Source organism: Carassius auratus, chromosome 23 (assembly GCF_003368295.1).
Source record: "Carassius auratus strain Wakin chromosome 23, ASM336829v1, whole genome shotgun sequence".
Lineage (NCBI taxonomy): Eukaryota > Metazoa > Chordata > Actinopteri > Cypriniformes > Cyprinidae > Carassius > Carassius auratus.
Genome location: NC_039265.1, coordinates 19,537,063 through 19,549,610, shown reverse-complemented (window position 1 = coordinate 19,549,610; position 12,548 = coordinate 19,537,063). Strand labels below are relative to the sequence as shown.

Below are 12,548 nucleotides of genomic sequence, written 5' to 3'. Positions count from 1 at the left end.
GACCCCAACTGAGCCTGGTTTCTCCCAAGGTTTTTTTCTCCATTCTGTCACCGATGGAGTTTCGGTTCCTTGCCGCTGTCACCTCTGGCTTGCTTAGTTGGGGTCACTTCATCTACAGCGATATCATTGACTTGATTGCAAATTAAAACAGACACTATTTAACTGAACAGAGATGACATCACTGAATTCAATGATGAACTGCCTTTAACTATCATTTTGCATTATTGAGACACTGTTTTCCAAATGAATGTTGTTCAGTGCTTTGGCGCAATGTATTTTGTTTAAAGCACTATATAAAATAAAGGTTTCAGAAGGGAGGTTAAGTGAAAACTCTGCTAACCCTGAAATGAGGGTAACTTGGGAGGTTTGCAAAAGCAAGTTAAGTCAAGCCTGTTTCTGAAAGATTCTGAAAGAGAGGTACCTTCAGAGTCCGTTACCATGGTAACTTACTCTGTGAACCTAACCTGGGGTGCGTTTCCCAAAAGTCATACTTCCCTGGTTTACAGTCCTCTCAAGACAATTCTTATTTTTCACATTTAGAGAATTAAACCAGCACAACAGTGAAAAAGATTACAGTGACTCAATATAGGATCTGTAGTACATGAACCTCAATGTTTAATCCACATGAAATGACCCTAGTTTCCATGAGGAATACAATCTTTGCAGTCCCGTCTTACACAAAACATCAGTATTTGGAGAAAAGGACAATTTGATATCCAAAACCATACCCAAATACTTGTACTGTTCAACACTCTCTATACCCACTCCATAAATGCTTGTTTGCTTATACTAAATAGATTTCCTCCTTGGGTTAAAATCAATAGTCATCTCCTTAGTTTTAAAAACATTAAGATTTAAGAAAGTATTCTGACACCACATGATAAAACCATCAACCACAGGACCATTCATTTACTCAGTTCACCTCTCTCTCTGAGAAACCCAGTTCTAAACCTGAACATTCCATTGCTCCCACAGAACACACTTCTAAACCTGAGAAATCTAGCGCTCACCATAGAACCAAGTTCCTCCCCAACTGAGAAGTCAAGTGCTCTTCCCTCTGGGAAAACCAACTCTAAAGCTGAACAACCTAGTGCTCCTGTTGAACACAGTTCCTCCCACCCATCTGAGAAATCAAGTATACCGCTACAACCCAGTTCCTCTGTCACCACTAAGAAACCATGTTCCAAACCTGAGAAACTTAGTGATCCCTTGGAACATAGTTCATCCCTCTCTGATTACCTTCGCATTCTTCCTTCTGAGAAACCAAGGTCTAGACCTGGTACAGCTAGTGCAGCTGTTACATTTGAAATCCAATTCTCTCTTCTCATACCTCAGGTTCTTTCTTCTATCCGAATGCCAATTTTAGATTCTTTAAGTTATACAGTTTTCTTGTAAGGTGCTCGACTGCAGTTTGAGACTACCAGCAGAATCCAGTTCTAATACAGAAAAACAAGCTGTTCATGTGCTATTTACAGTTTTTTTTTTCAACTGCTTACATTTTCCAAAGTTTTCCTCTTTTTTTCCAAACTTAACACACTAATTCAAGAATTGCACACACAAGATGCAAAATGCCTCACATCTCTTTCAAAATGAAACACCACAGTCAAAATATCACAAACATATTTCAAAAGCAAACTTTTGTCTTCCATTGTAAACACCTTTACCATAAGGTTATATTTTTTATTAGGTCATATACACGGTTATTCAAAACCTAAAGCTTTTCTTTTAAAAGCTCACATGTACATGATTGAATGTTATTGGGAGAGAGATGTTGAATATATAAAGTAAAAACAAAAGCTAAATTGAAACCAAGCTTTATTTTTTTGCTCTTTGTGGTTGTAAATGTAGTATTAGTGTACGCAGTTTGAAAAGAAAAAAAACATCAAAAATATCTAGTGTTGTAGCCTGTAGTGTAAAACCAAAGATAATGTGTGTGCTTGCGTGTGGAGATGGTTGGGTGTATCTAGGCTCCATCTCTCCTCCTGGCTGGGTCCGGCCAACATACATCATCCACGTCACATGCTAGATTCTCTCTTGATACCTTACCAAACTCTGACCAATGCAATGCACTGTGGTAAATGAATGCAAGGGTACTACAGTAAAATATATGTATTATAGTATAGGCCTATTGTTTGTTATGGTAAAAAAGCCATTATGTGTACATTAGAACATGTGTTACAATACATTAGATTGTTACATACCGGTTCTCATTTCTAAAGGTTCGAATTATACCGGCCACAGTAAGTCTACTCAAATTAGGCTTGACTCTCAGTCCAGCCTCTCTCATCGTTAAACCATGGTTTATCACATGATCGACTACTGTAGCCCTAATCTCGATCGAGACCACTCTTCTTGTTCCTTGTCCTCCACAATTTCTGACTTGTCCTCTTCCTCCCCTTGCTCCCCTTCCAACTCCTCTTAGTCGAACTCGTCCTCTGGCTTTCCCTCCAACTCCTCTTACTCTGTCTGCATTGTTTGCATCCATTGTCCAAAAGCTATTACTTGACCTTTGGCTTATTTATAGGCCACTAGTAAAGTTATGATTGGTTGTTGTTAAGTAAAGCAACAAGTGTTTGCACATGTGAGGAGTTAGTGTGAGGCGCTGATGAATTATTGTGGCATTTTGATTGGTTGTGTTTATAAAAGGAAATCAAGAAACTTCCTGTCAGATTTTTGTGTGTTGCATAGAAAATTGTGTGTTGTGTTTTTCAAAAAGTGTTTAACGAAATTGAAAACTGAGTAAAAGGCCAAAAATGTGGGTATGGTTTTGCAGATTTAGTGTATGGTTCTGGTGTTTGAGTGTCAGGTTTTAGAAATTGTGTGACAAGTAATAATTTTGTGTGTAAACAGTTGAAAAAAACTGTAAATCCGTAAATCCGAATGCTTTCCACTGATTCTCTGAGTTAAAGCTAGTCATCGACTGGTTGTTTGTGTGAGGCATCTCATGTCTTCAAGTGTGTTGAACAAATGCCTCTATAAATTAGTTTTTCAGAGTTTGCAAAACCAAACAAATCCAACCCAGTTTAGATTGGGTTCAGTAGACTTTTAAACCTTCTATCAGTTTTGGACTTGACTGCACAATTGAGTACACTTGTCTAAATGATCACAGGAAACAATAAGAACTTTCATACTGTGCAGTGTTAATTTTGACAGGGATTTTTGATTTAGTCTTAATCTTGAAATGAAAATGCTTAATAGTATTGGTCACATTTTAGTCTTATATGGTTTTAGTTTCACTAACTTGAATTAATTGACCAATTGTGACTCTGTGATGTCTGGTCACCTCATCCCTAGATTGCTAATTCGCATTTTGGTGGTCTATCCATCCACTGCAGCTGCCATACTGAGACTAGATACGCAAATGCTCTTCATCCAAATGCAATCCAATCACAGGGATGACACAGGGAGAACGCAAAGTTGGTCAACCTCAAGGTTCTGATTAAAACTAACCTAATAGTGGAACCCTAGAATTACTTAATCCCAATTATTTAAATGTACTATGCCCATCCTTACAAAGGAAAAAATAAAAGAACCATTTTACCAGAAAGATGAGTGGTTTTATTGCCTTAAAAATGCCACATTTACAGAGGATCAATGCCAATAAAAGACTTCAGTGCATTAATACACTTTGGTTCAAGCAGACAGGAAATGACACATGGAGGGAGGGACCCCTTTGAATGGTAAGGACTACACTCTGGGGTGTGTAGAGCACTGGACTCCACAACTGGATGGGGGCTGGATCCAGGTCCCCCAGCTGGGACAGTGCTTGGTCCTTTGGAAGGCTGGGGGCTGGATTTCTCAGCAGGCTGAGCGTTAGGTCCCCCAGCTGGGATAGTGCTGGGTTCCTTGGAAGGCTGAAGGCTGGCTGGGATAGTGCTGGGTTCCTTGGAAGGCTGGGGGCTGGATTTCTCAGCAGGCAGAGCATTAGATCCCCCAGCTGGGATAGTGCTGGGTTCCTTGGAAGGCTGAGGGCTGGCTGGGATAGTGCTGGGTTCCTTGGAAGGCTGGGGGCTGGATTTCTCAGAAGGCAGAGCGTTAGGTCCCCCAGCTGGGAGTGTGGTGGGTTCTTTGGAAGGCTGGGGGCTGGCTGGGATAGTGCTGGGTTCCTTGGCAAACAGGGGGCTAGTCTCAACAGGCAGATGATTAAACCCAACATCTGGGACTACAGTGGATTCTGCAGGCTTGGGGCTGGATTTCGCAGCAGGCAGAGCATTAGGTCCCCCAGCTGGGATAGTGCTGGGTTCTTTGGAAGGCTGGGGGCTGGCTGGGATAGTGTTTGGTTCCTTGGAAGGCTGAAGGCTGGCTGGGATAGTGCTGGGTTCCTTGGAAGGCTGAGGGCTGGTTTTCCCAGCAGGCAGAGCATTAGGTCCCCCAGCTGGGATAGTGCTGGGTTCCTTGGAAGGCTGAGGGCTGGATTTCTCAGCAGGCAGAGCATTAGATCCCCCAGCTGGGATAGTGCTGGGTTCCTTGAAAGGCTGGGGGCTGGCTGGGATAGTGCTGGGTTCCTTGGAAGGCTGGGGGCTGGATTTCTCAGCAGGCAGAGCATTAGATCCCCCAGCTGGGATAGTGCTGGGTTCCTTGGAAGGCTGAGGGCTGGCTGGGATAGTGCTGGGTTCCTTGGAAGGCTGAGGGCTAGCTGGGATAGTGCTGGGTTCCTTGGAAGGCTGGGGGCTGGATTTCTCAGCAGGCAGAGCATTAGATCCCCCAGCTGGGATAGTGCTGGGTTCCTTGGAAGGCTGAGGGCTGGATTTCTCAGCAGGCAGAGCATTAGATCCCCCAGCTGGGATAGTGCTGGGTTCCTTGGAAGGCTGGGGGCTGGATTTCTCAGCAGGCAGAGCATTAGATCCCCCAGCTGGGATAGTGCTGGGTTCCTTGGAAGGCTGAGGGCTGGCTGGGATAGTGCTGGGTTCCTTGGAAGGCTGAGGGCTAGCTGGGATAGTGCTGGGTTCCTTGGAAGGCTGGGGGCTGGATTTCTCAGCAGGCAGAGCATTAGATCCCCCAGCTGGGATAGTGCTGGGTTCCTTGGAAGGTTGAGGGCTGGATTTCTCAGCAGGCAGAGCATTAGATCCCCCAGCTGGGATAGTGCTGGGTTCCTTGGAAGGCTGGGGGCTGGATTTCTCAGCAGGCAGAGCATTAGATCCCCCAGCTGGGATAGTGCTGGGTTCCTTGAAAGGCTGGGGGCTGGCTGGGATAGTGCTGGGTTCCTTGGAAGGCTGGGGGCTGGATTTCTCAGCAGGCAGAGCGTTAGGTCCCCCAGCTGGGAGTGTTCTGGGTTCTTTGGAAGGCTGGGGGCTGGCTGGGATAGTGCTGGGTTCCTTGGCAAACAGGGGGCTAGTCTCAACAGGCAGATGATTAAACCCAACATCTGGGACTACAGTGGATTCTGCAGGCTTGGGGCTGGATTTCTCAGCAGGCAGAGCATTAGGTCCCCCAGCTGGGATAGTGCTGGGTTCCTTGGAAGGCTGAGGGCTGGATTTCTCAGCAGGCAGAGCATTAGAGCCCCCAGCTGGGATAGTGCTGGGTTCCTTGAAAGGCTGGGGGCTGGATTTCTCAGCAGGCAGAGCATTAGATCCCCCAGCTGGGATAGTGCTGGGTTCCTTGGAAGGTTGAGGGCTGGATTTCTCAGCAGGCAGAGCATTAGATCCCCCAGCTGGGATAGTGCTGGGTTCCTTGGAAGGCTGGGGGCTGGATTTCTCAGCAGGCAGAGCATTAGATCCCCCAGCTGGGATAGTGCTGGGTTCCTTGGAAGGCTGAGGGCTGGATTTCTCAGCAGGCAGAGCATTAGATCCCCCAGCTGGGATAGTGCTGGGTTCCTTGAAAGGCTGGGGGCTGGCTGGGATAGTGCTGGGTTCCTTGGAAGGCTGGGGGCTGGATTTCTCAGCAGGCAGAGCATTAGATCCCCCAGCTGGGATAGTGCTGGGTTCCTTGGAAGGCTGAGGGCTGGCTGGGATAGTGCTGGGTTCCTCGGAAGGCTGAGGGCTGGCTGGGATAGTGCTGGGTTCCTTGGAAGGCTGGGGGCTGGATTTCTCAGCAGGCAGAGCATTAGATCCCCCAGCTGGGATAGTGCTGGGTTCCTTGGAAGGCTGGGGGCTGGATTTCTCAGCAGGCAGAGTGTAAGGTCCCCCAGTTGGGATAGTGCTGGGTTCCTTAGCAAACAGGGGTCTTGTCTCAACAGGCAGATGATTAAACCCAGCATCTGGGACTACAGTGGATTCCGCAGGCTTGAGGCTGGATTTTTCAGCATGCCGAAAGCAAGGTCCCCGAGCTGGGATAGTGCTGGGTTCCTTGGAAGGCTGGGGGCTGGATTCCACAACTGGGAGAGTGTTGGAGTCCTCACCATCAATCTTAGTGGGTTGAGTGCCAGACCCCTTGACAGGGAGAGGGCCGGACTCAGACAAATTCTTCACATCAATACCTACAGAAAATTTAGTGCAACACATGTCAGGCAATATGAAACCGTTTTTCCCTCATGGTAAAGCATCATCCCAAAAAATAAAATTACCCTTTTGGATAACTAGCCCAGATGCATTTTTCAGAGACAACAGAACAGCAAAGTTGCATTGTGCTACCACTGGTGGGTTTAGATTTTGGCTTGCAGAAGGACAGGACAAGGGAACTTCTGGAAGATAAGAGGCAAGAACTGGAGTACGACGATTACAATACTCAAGTCACATTCAAAATATTAAGAGATAGTTTGAATTTAAACACCCCAAGACACATGGTCACTTCACTTACAGGGATATCATTGACTTGATTACATAGGACTGCACAGACACCATTTAAACAGGATGTCAATGAACTGCCTTTAAAAAGGTAATTTTGCACTGACACACGGTTTTACTAATGAATGTTCAGTTGCTTTGACGCAATACATTGTTTAAAGCACTATACAAATAAAGGGGATTTGACAAACACACTGTATTGTGACAAAGTTGTTTCACTAATATTACAGGAATGCAGTATGCCCCATTAAAGTCAACTACTTATTTAAAAGACTGCCAAGATTACACAGATCTACAAACCTTTCTTTTCCACAAGCATTTGATCACTACCAGTCTGGTGTAAAGGAAGCCCAATCGGAGAAGAAAATCCTTAAGACAATATAAGGTTACATTAAAAAAAAATTATATATATATATATGAACAAGTTTAAAATACTATATCAAGGTGGGAACAACCTTACCATTGAGCACCAGTTGAGAACACAAAAACACCAACACCAACACCATCAGATTTGATACTGCCATTGTCAGAAAAGTCTAAACATTCAACAATCTAACACTGCTCTCTAAAACAAGTGTTGATTTAGGGGTTTTTAAAGTAACACAAATTTTCATCACCTGGGTCCCTCATTAAAGTGAAATTAGTAGAGGATCACCCGTTAACATTCTCCTGCAGACATTGGTTGGTTGAGAATTTACTATTGTGATTTTCAAAATGTTCACAGATGTCAATATTATTTGATTTTTAGAAGTTAATATTACTTGAATATACTTAATTAATCAACATGGTCAATACTGTTTCTCCTACAATATGAAGGGTGGTGGAAATGTAGGAGCATTTATCTGCCACAATAGCAATGAAGATGAATTAAAGTGACAACATTTGAATAGATAAATACAAAAAGGGCCAACTACCAAAGTGTTAAGAAATAATCAAGTTAGTAATGTCACAACTTAGTTAATCCAGAGCACTGTTTTGGAAACTATCGGGGGGGGGGTATTCTAGAAAGCGGGGGGCTGCTACATTGAAGATGCTAAGAAAAGCAAGGATTAAAGTCCAAATCTTATAATAACCTCAGAAATCAATTGTGACTAAAGCAGTTTCGTAAACGCCAATTTAAGTTCAGTGAATCAAGATCATTTGATGTGCACGTTTATTCTTAAGCAGCCCTTAAGGTCGATCATGGAACAAATCAATCCACTATGGCAAACAGTCAAGAACCGGTTGTAGAGGTATTCGGATCACCAGTACTTCTTTTGGACAGTTCGATTCAATAAACCCGTTGAAGAAAATGGTTCACCGGTTCTTTTGCGCTCGATGTAATGACGTCATTGGCGATGATTGCCCTCGATTCAAGCCTTCGGTTTACCCACGCTCATAACATTAGCACAGAATCAGTTCAGTATCCAACAAATGTATTGCTTATTGATATTTAATGTTAATTTCAACATTTACTAATGTTAACTAATGATACCTTATTGTAAAGGTAGTCCAAAACTTAGTGTTTTGAACAACACATTAGTAAATGGCAGAGTTTTAAAATTAAAACCATTTTGTACTTTTATTTATTTATTATCATTTTTAAGTGAAACAATGGGTTCTTTTCCTTGGTTGTTGCCCATTTTCAAATTGCTCAGGATTTATGGTTACAGGGATGTAACATGTCTTTCCACATCTAATCCGGTGACATCTTTTTTGGGGGAGCTTTTATTTCTGCACCTGTAAAGAGCAAATAATATACAAGTATCTATTAGTATAGGTCTAACATTTTACTTGAACTTACTTTCTCATAGTCTCTAATCCTCCCTAGTCCAGTCTAAGGTATAATAAAGATGATTTACTGCTCAGTGTTCACAGGTGTCTGAGTAATGTCTTTGCCATTCCTTCAGCTTCTATTGGTTACTACAAAGCATAGAAATATTAAAAGAAATGTGTAGTACGTTAAAAGAAATAATCAGTTACTCCTGTGTGTCTTTACATCCTGAGTGAAGTACAAAGTTAAGTGATGAACTGTGATGCTGTGTTTATACTGTGATGAGCATCTGTACATCTATAGTCTGCTTATATTTAGCATCTGTAAAAGCAGGTCAGAAATATGATCTCAGACAAACTGATGCATATATGACTACAGTACATTCTCATCATAGAAATAGCTGAAACTAGCTAATGCATTTTGTCAAGTCAAGTCACCTTTATTTATATAGCGCTTTAAACAAAAAGGATTGCATTAAAGCAACTGAACAACATTAATTAGGAAAACAGAGTGTCAATAATGCAAAATGACAGTTAAAGGCAGTTCATCATTGAATTCAGTGATGTCATCTCTGTTCAGTCTAAATTTTGGCAGTTGTCCAGAAGCCGATCATGAAATTGAAAGTCGTGACATTTGCCAAGTATGGTAACCCATACTTGGACCCATACCCATGCTCTGCATTTAACCCATCCAAGTGCAGGCACACAAACAGCAGTGAGAAGTGAACACACAGTGAACATACACACAGCAGTGAGAAGTGAACACACCATGAACACACACCTGGAGCAGTGGGCAGCTATAGATCCAGTCCCCAGGGAGCAACTGGGGGTTCAGTGCCTTGCTCAAGGGGACTTCAGCCATTGGTTGGTATTGAGGGAGGAAGAGAGCACTGTTCATTAACTCCCTCCCACCTACAACTTCTGCCAGCACCGAGACTCGAACCTGCAACCTTTGGGTTACAAGGTAAACTCTCTAACCATTAGGCCACAGCTGCCCCAATTCGACACCCTCCACAAGGAAGGTAAGTCACAGTAGGTCATTGCTGAAAGGGCTGGCTGTTCACAGAGTGCTGTATCAAAATATATTCATAGAAAGTTGTCTGGAAGGAAAAGTGTGGTAGTAAAGGTGCACAAACAACAGGGATGACCACATCCTTGGGAAGATTGTCAGGAAAAGCCAATTCAAGAACTTGGGAAAGCTTCACAAGGAGTGGACTGAAGACGGAGTCAGCACATCAAGAGTCACCACACTTAGATGTCTTCAGGAAAAGAGCTACAACTGTCACATTCATAGAACCAAGCCACTCCTGAACCAGAAAAAAACCTCAGAAGCATCTCACTTGGGGTAAGGAGAAAAATAACTGGACTGTTACTCAGTGGTCCACATTCCTCTTCAGATAAAAGTTAATTTAGCATTTTATTTGGAAATCAAGGTATGGTGTCTGGATGAAGACTGGAGAGGCAAAGAATCCAAAAGTCCAGTGTGAAGTTTTTGACTTAAGTGATGATTTGGGGTGCCGTGATGTCTGCTGGTGTTGCTCCATTGTGCTTTATCAAGTCCAAAGTCAATGCAGCCGTCTACCAGAGTGTCATGGTCCTGCCATCATGTCCTGACTTTTCTCTAGCCTAGAGGCAGGATCATGACAGACCCGTGTTTTGTGTACAAGAACATGGCCTTGTCTTTGGGCCATGTGCTTGTGTTGTCTCGTTCCTTTGCCCCGCCCCCCTTGTTATCCTAGTCTTGTCGTGATTGTCCTATCTGTGCCACTTGTCGTGTCTTAATTGTTCCCCTATTTAGATCTCCTAGTGTGCTCTGTCTTTCGTCGGTTCATTGTTTCCTCAAACTGTTCCACTGATATTGTTCCACATTTGTGATTGTTCCTACTTGTGATTGTTTACCATATCGTGAGTGTCTCTATTTGTTCCTGAAAAAGTATTTGTATTACCGTGAGTGTTTGTTTATAGTAAGTGTTTAGAGTCCTTGTTATCTGGTCAGCCCAGTTCTGTTTAGTTATTTAGTCTTTACCCTATTCAGTGTTTTTCCCCCTCGTGGGTTTTGTTTTTCCCCTTTTTGTAAATAAACCCTTCGTGTTGAGAATCCTGTCTGCACTTGAGTTCCTCCCTTACCAAACCCTGACACCAGAGGATTTTGGAGCACTTTATGCTTTCGTCAACTGACAAGCTCTATGGAGATGCTGATTTCCTCTTCCAGTAGGACTTTAGCACCTGTCCACGGTGCCAAAACAACTTCCAAGTGGTTTGATGATCATGATATTACAGGGCTTGATTGGCCAGCCAACTCACCTGACCTGAACCTTACAGATAATCTATTGGGTATTGTGAAGAGGAAGATAGGTAACATCTGACATACAAGACAGAGAAGTTGAATGCTGCTATCATGCAACCTTGGCTGCATTAACGCCTCAGCATTGCCACAGGCTTATCGCCCCCATGCCACACTGCACTGAAGCAGTCATTCATACAAAAGGAGTACATAATTAATCGAAAATGATAGGAAAAATTTCCATTTTTTGTCACAAAAGGTAGACAAAGTTTTAGAATAGATCCTTAAATCCTTTTGAAATTGTTAGAGTGATGTATGTCCCACCTACTGTCACATATCAAGATGAAAGTGCGTGCACATGCCGTCGCTGCTCTCTCTCCCATCAGAAAAGTGTTTTTGCAATTTTTGTCTTTGCAGTGAGCCGCTGAGACTGTTGTGCAGTGAGTCGCACGTGAGACTGTTGTGTTTTTGTGTTCACGGAAACATGGCTCAGCAACAGCATAGCAGACTGTGCTATTCATCTTGACCAGCTAACATGCTATCGAACGCACAGAGTTCTCGTCAAGGGAAGTAAGACTCGTGGGGGGTGGGCTTTGTGTTTACATCATGCGCAGTGTGGCTATGCTTTTGTGGACTGCGAACACTGCTTACCCCTGGTGGAGTTTATGATCATTAAGTCCCGGCCGTTCTATCTACCTTGGGAATATACAGCCATACTGCTTGTTGCTGTATACATCCCTCCCAGCTCCAACAACAGCAACAGGAATTAGGCACTGAATGAACTGTACCAGCACATCAGTGAGCAGCAGACACCACACCCTGATGCTTTTCTCATCTTAGCTGGGGATTTCAACCATGCAGACTTCAAGAGTGTGTTCCCAAAAATACAAGTTGTTTGAACACCACTGACTGGAATGTGTTTAAGATGGCTTCCACATACATGTAAAACGAGATTAGATTAGATTAGATTGAAATTTATTGTCATTGCTCATGTAAGGTACAAGGCAATGAAATGCAGTTAGCATCTAACCAGAAGTGCAATAAGCAGTAAGTACAGAATATGCAAGGTCTACAATATATAAAATACCTATACAGATAAGGCAATATTGTGGACATAATTTACAGATTTTAAATATTATCAGCATGAAATACAGATAGGTGTACTATAAACATATTATACAGATGGATTATGCAAAAGTGTATGTACACTATAGGCAGAACTATGAACATATGAACATTATTTACACTAGTGCTTGCTTCCGGCTTTGCAACTGTTCAGACGTTCCTGCTTACTGCTCTGTGCTTTGCTTCTTATTTCTATACTTTTCCCTGATTTTTCTAAGATTTTTACTTCAGCAGGTCAGCACAGTGCTCGAATCAACAGATTTTTGGCACAAACGTTAAAACTAAAATCTCTTTGGGACTGGAATAATACTACAAAAAGAAGACTCTGCCCCCCACTGCCAGCAGCTTAGATTCCGGAGACGGGAAAACAACTGCCTACATTCAACAAATATGTTTTCACGGTTGCTTGGGCTGAACACATGGCTACAAAGATCTTGTAATATAAAAGGAGTAAATTTCATCGACAACTTCAATCTTTTCTGGGGCCATAGACAACTGTTTAAACCAGATGGCCTCCACCCTAACAAACTTGGTGCAAGAGTGTTTAAGGACAATATCTACTTCTCCCTTCGTCATCCTTCAGCAGAGTGTGTCAATCCATTCAGCACACACACACCCGGTCCAAGTCATTGTGTGGTTGACATATCCCACAAGGACACTGATAA

At 43.1% G+C, this 12,548-nt stretch overlaps 1 protein-coding gene across 1 annotated transcript; it reads right to left on the bottom strand.

Annotated features, from left to right (window-relative positions):
- Positions 1–3,535: 3,535 nt before the first annotated feature.
- LOC113041655 (cell surface glycoprotein 1-like) lies at positions 3,536–7,282 on the bottom strand. Its single transcript, XM_026200306.1, has 4 exons — positions 7,183–7,282; positions 7,023–7,091; positions 6,503–6,619; positions 3,536–6,415 (listed from the first exon to the last, which is right to left on the bottom strand). The coding sequence occupies exons 1-4, from the start codon at positions 7,244–7,246 to the stop codon at positions 3,582–3,584; spliced, it is 3,084 nt and encodes a 1,027-aa protein (XP_026056091.1). The 5' UTR covers positions 7,247–7,282; the 3' UTR covers positions 3,536–3,581.
- Positions 7,283–12,548: the final 5,266 nt, after the last annotated feature.